At 31.1% G+C, this 5,225-nt stretch overlaps 1 protein-coding gene across 1 annotated transcript; it reads right to left on the bottom strand.

Moving 5' to 3' along the window:
* Positions 1–960: 960 nt before the first annotated feature.
* On the bottom strand, positions 961–2,093 carry LOC100819162 (enoyl-CoA delta isomerase 2, peroxisomal). The gene has a single exon (XM_003543023.5). It carries the CDS (start codon positions 1,934–1,936, stop codon positions 1,211–1,213), a length of 726 nt encoding a protein of 241 aa, XP_003543071.1. The 5' UTR covers positions 1,937–2,093; the 3' UTR covers positions 961–1,210.
* Positions 2,094–5,225: the final 3,132 nt, after the last annotated feature.

The raw sequence follows: 5,225 nt of genomic DNA, 5'->3' as shown, positions 1-5,225 counted from the left end.
AGGGGAGCGGGGTCGGCGTTTCACTGTTTTGATTGAGGAAGAGTGCGTTGATGTCTTGAAGAGGGAAAATGCAACACGCAGGAAAATTAATTTCTAAAATTCAGGATATTTTGGGAAAAGAAATAGAAAATGGGAGTGTATTAGCAATAAAAAGGAATGGAAATAACAACTCCCAAACTAAATAACATAAATACATAATAACCCAATAAAATCCTTAAATCATTTATTTTATTTTTTTTTTCCTTTTGGACCTCATTTGGCGCATCCTATCATAAATCCTCTCCCATCCTCTTTTACCTCTCCAGCCCAAAAATAAATGAAAAGAACAAGTCAAATGAAAGAGGGAGAAACTAAAAAGATTGAAGAGCATTCAGAATTTCAGATCCTTAGGTCTTCCTAAGGTTTTATACGTTAATCCAAACATACAAACTAAAACTAACAAGTCAAATGTAGTATAAATCAAGTTATAAAAATCTTTTACACATTGATTAAATATAAATTAAATTTAAAAATTAAAGAATTCTTATTAGAATAAATAATTATTTTTATGTGTGTATAATACTAACAAATTCTTTTCTAAAAGATAAAAAAATAAAATTTAATCTATAAAATAAGATAAATTTATCTCATCAAAAACTTTCATTTTTTAATGTTAGAAAACTCAATTACCTAACATGCAAAAGACAAAAATAAAGTTACTCACAAATATACTTTTAAATTTAACAACTTTATTGCATTTTCGTTCTTAAAAAAATATAACTTATGAATAAATATATTCAATAAATTGAATCTGATCAAAATGTCAATTAAATGTAAAAATGTATTTGTTAATAATTTTAGATTTCATAACATTAACACATGAAAGTAAACGATAAGATAAAATTAACTCACTTTTTATATTTTTAAAGACTAATTTTTTTTTCATATTTAGAAATAAATTTATCAGTCCGATATATTTACTTTTAGAAAAAAAAAAATTATTTATTATTGATAAGTGAAAGCGGATCTTTCGGGTCCAGGAAAAGATACAAAAGTACAACAAACAAAAATAATTAACTAATAATTGTTTGTTGTGTGGCGTTTGGATGCGCGTAAGTATCTACTAGAAAGACGTAGAAGCCGCTTTATATTGTTGCAGGAGGATGCGCGTCCAAGAGTAAGAAAAAGCCAATCCAAACACGGATTAATGAAATAATAGAGATTCATTGATTCAGATCTTGGAGACGATCGCTTTCTGAGTCAACCCTAGAACCTTACACGCGTCTGGGTAAAGACTTTTCCTTATCTCTGCGTACACTTCACCCACCCACTTCCTCCGTGCCAACTGCTCCCCCAGGCGCATTGCAGCCTCCACCGTGCTCTCCGCGCTATCGTGCGCCGAATCCACGATTCCCATCCTCACCGCCTCCGCCGCCGTTAGCTTCGCGCCGCCCAGCACCAAGTCGCGCATCACCGCCGGGGACCTGATCTTGGACCTTATGACGGCGGCGAAGTAGCCCGGCAGCGGCAGCCCGAGGTCTACCTCCGGCATGTAGAGCACGCCGCGGTCGCTGCGCATGAGGACGTAATCGTGGCTGACCGCGAGGAGGAACCCGGCGGCGGAGGCGTGGCCGTTGATGGCGACGATGGTGGGCATGGGAAGGGACATGATCGCCGCCAAGACGGGCTTGAGGGAGTCCACCATGAACTGGAGGCGGTCGGTGGCGGCGGAGGCGGAAGCGGCGGCGCGCGCCCAGGAAAGGTCGAAGCCGTTGGAGAAGAATTTGCCGGTGGCGGTGGTGACGAGGACGGAGCCGGGAGTGGCTTGAGATGCGAGACGGTTAAGCGTTGAGAGGAGGGAATCAATTAGGGTTGGGTTGAGGCGGTGTTGGACGTCGCCGTCGTCGCCGTCGAGGGTTAGTACCCAGGCGTTGCCACGCTTCTCGAGGCTACACATTTTTTCTTTTTCTTATCTACCCTTGAATTCGTCACCACCCTATAAGTGTTGCTTTCGCGTTTATTCAGAACTAAGTTACCCGTGCATTTGCATTGCTTGTTAACTTCCATCTAAAATGAGTTTAAGAGACATTTATACTAGGCTACTTTTGATTATCTATTTATTCGTTTATTAAATTATTAATTAGTTTTTTTAATTAATCAACTCTAAAATAAAATAAATTTCTTTTACTTTTATGATATAAAAAAATTAAGTTATTATTTTAAAAAAAGGAAAACCTTTTATTTCTTAAAATTTTTTGTAATTAATTATTAATATTTATTAAGTACTTGCCAAATAGAATAGAAGGTCCCTTCATTTCCTAAATTAGATAGAAATCCAACTCTATGTTCCAAAGTAAAAAATAAATTTTTGTATTTGTCTTCTTTTATTTTGTTTTGAAGTTAACCTCTTTATTAGTTTCAACATTATTGTATTTTTTATTTAAATTTATTTGTGTTTTTTATTTGTAAGTAATTATTCTCAATTAGAAGTACATGCAAGGAATTCTTTCATATTTAAGGTATATATATATATATATATATAAAACTAGTTGATTAAATTTTTTTAAAAATAAATAAATAAATTTAGTCCTACGATCGATTGTATTTTTTTTATTCAAAATTCTTGACATATTATTTTGAATCTAAATATATGGATACTTAAGTTGAAATTGAAATATGAAATCATTTTAAAGATTAAAGTGAGAAATTTGATCAAATTATAACATAGTTTTTTTTTAACAGCAAAAATTAAGGTTTGACAAGGAAATCAAAATAATAAAAATATATATTAAAAGATAATTTAAAAAATATATTGCATAAGTATTAAACGAATAAGAACATTAAACTATAAACACATAATAATAATAATAATAATGATCTATTATTAATGTCCGGATATGTTTGCTGCACTTTTTATACTTTTAGAGACTATAAATTTTGTATTTTCATCTTTCAGGAACGCATTTGTAGCGGAGTGAGAAGACGAAAAGTCAAAAAAATATTATGACAAATATGTCTCTATGCTGACATTCCGTACTGGTCATCATTTTACGTAGGCTATTTTATTAACGGTATCAGATGGAAGTTAACGGTTAGATATATTTTGTATTTTCATCTTTTGAGGACGTATTTGTCAACGAATTACACATTGAGAGACAAAAGTGACTATTTACCATTTATATTAATATAAATAAAATAGTTTAAGAGAGTTTTAGCTTTCATCTAAAATGAGTAAATAGTAATGTTATTTTGCGGATACATGTAAACAAATATTTTAATTTAATTAATTTTAGTCAAATAAATCAAACTTAAAATAACTACTTAAAAATATTAAATTAAATTGACTAACTCATTACATAAAATAAATCAAGTCTATTATAATGATAAGACAATATAATAACTTTCATCCAAAATAAGTAATGTTATTGTCGTGATATATGCAATATATGAAAAAAAATTGTTATTGAATAAGTAAATTATAACAATGCTAAATTTTAATAAGTTTTAAATTAAAAACTTACCTATTTGAGATTTTCAAAGACAATAATAATATTGATCAATGGTAAGTAATGTTGTTGTCTTGATGCCTGTAATATGGAAAAGAAATTTTAAAGAACTACTTGTAAATTAAATTAAATTGACACTACCTAATTAAAGGTTGTCAAAGACCTCTTTGAAAACAACATTAGTAGTAGTGTTTAATGATTTTTTCTCATTATTATTATCATGTATCAAAATCTTTAATCCTTGTTTGCTTTTAACTCTAGAAATAGCAACATACATTTGATTGATGGTGATTAAAGACAGGTCTAAGTAAGTATAATTCAACATTTTCAAGTGATTGACCTAAGTAAGTATAATTCAACATTTTCAAGTGATTGACCTTGAGCTTTGTTGATTGTCATGACAATAAGACTATGATAGGAAATTGTCTCCTAATCAATTTGAATGGCCAAGGTGATTCGGACGGAGACATACATATACGCGAAATATAAAAAAAATTCATTTTTTTTCATACATGACTTTTGCTTCAATGACACGATTTGCAAGCCTTGTAACAATTAATCTCCTTCAACTTGGTCTAAATTTTTTAATAACATGACTGAGGTTTCAATTTTGAGTTTGATTTTATGATTTAGGAGACCAAATCTTGTCAAAGCATTTAGAAATCCAGGTGTAATCGCATCAAAGACCTGGCTTTCAATTTTATCTATCTTGTCAATTGGGTTATCTTCTAAAACTATCTTCTACCTTGAGCATTGAATTACTGTCAATTTTGCTCTCAAAGTAGTCCTTAGTTAATTACAGGTCCTTGGATCGGTGAAATGTTGGCATAGAATCTATTTAGACTTTTATGCTAAGAAGGAAGCAAAATATCAAATGTACACCTTTGCCAATTCCAAGAGGTTAAGGCTTGAGGCAATAGAGTTTATTAGAGAAGGTTTAGAATATTGCAAATAAGAAACACTAAATGTTGTAGTCACATCTTTGAATAGATAACCCATAAACACACATCATGATTGATCCACTATATACATGCACTCAAATACAATACCAAATTGGAGGAACTTTTTCTCCCTAACAATTGAACTTATAATGTTAAAATTGAGTAAGAATCAATGACTTTTATGTCATATAGAAATAATAAAAAAGAAATACCTTCCAATCATTGATTGATAAAAGAGCTAAAGTAACTTCAATTTTGTTTTTACTTGGTAACATATGTAGTATGTTTGCACTATCACACTTGCCACTATATGCAATATCTTTCAAAATCAAAGATTGATATTGGAGCTACGGTTTATATGCTTGGTTAGTAATCAAAGAGTTAATATAATTAAGCACCACAGACAACTCATTGAAAGAAAATCCTGATCACAATAAATAGGGTCAGGCACTTAGCTGTTTTTAGTTAATATAATTAAACACCATAGATTAATCTAGACACTACCTACTCATTGAAATCGTAGATTAAATATAATTGTCAGCATCTAAAAGCCTAACAATTGATATACTCAAAGTGAGGATAAAAAAATGCAAAATCTAAAAAAAAATAAACATTAAAACACCAAAAAGAAAACATTAAACCTCAAGCTAAAACAAACAATGCAAATATGAAAACCCTTAAAACACAATAGTTTTTTTTATTTTCTCCTAACACCCCCTGTTCACGTTTTTTCTTTATACTGAGGAGAGATTACTAGAAAAAGAAGCTAAAGCCGTAAAAAGAAAATAGAAATTACAGA

This window comes from Glycine max, chromosome 13, assembly GCF_000004515.6.
Source record: "Glycine max cultivar Williams 82 chromosome 13, Glycine_max_v4.0, whole genome shotgun sequence".
In the NCBI taxonomy this organism is placed as follows: domain Eukaryota; kingdom Viridiplantae; phylum Streptophyta; class Magnoliopsida; order Fabales; family Fabaceae; genus Glycine; species Glycine max.
The sequence above is the reverse complement of the archived record's forward strand: the minus strand, read 5'-3'. Positions and strand labels throughout refer to the sequence as shown.

Coding starts and splice junctions, on each gene's coding strand:
- LOC100819162 (XM_003543023.5), bottom strand. CDS start 1,936: ATGTGTAGCCTCGAGAAGCGTGGCAACGCCTGGGTACTAACCCTCGAC.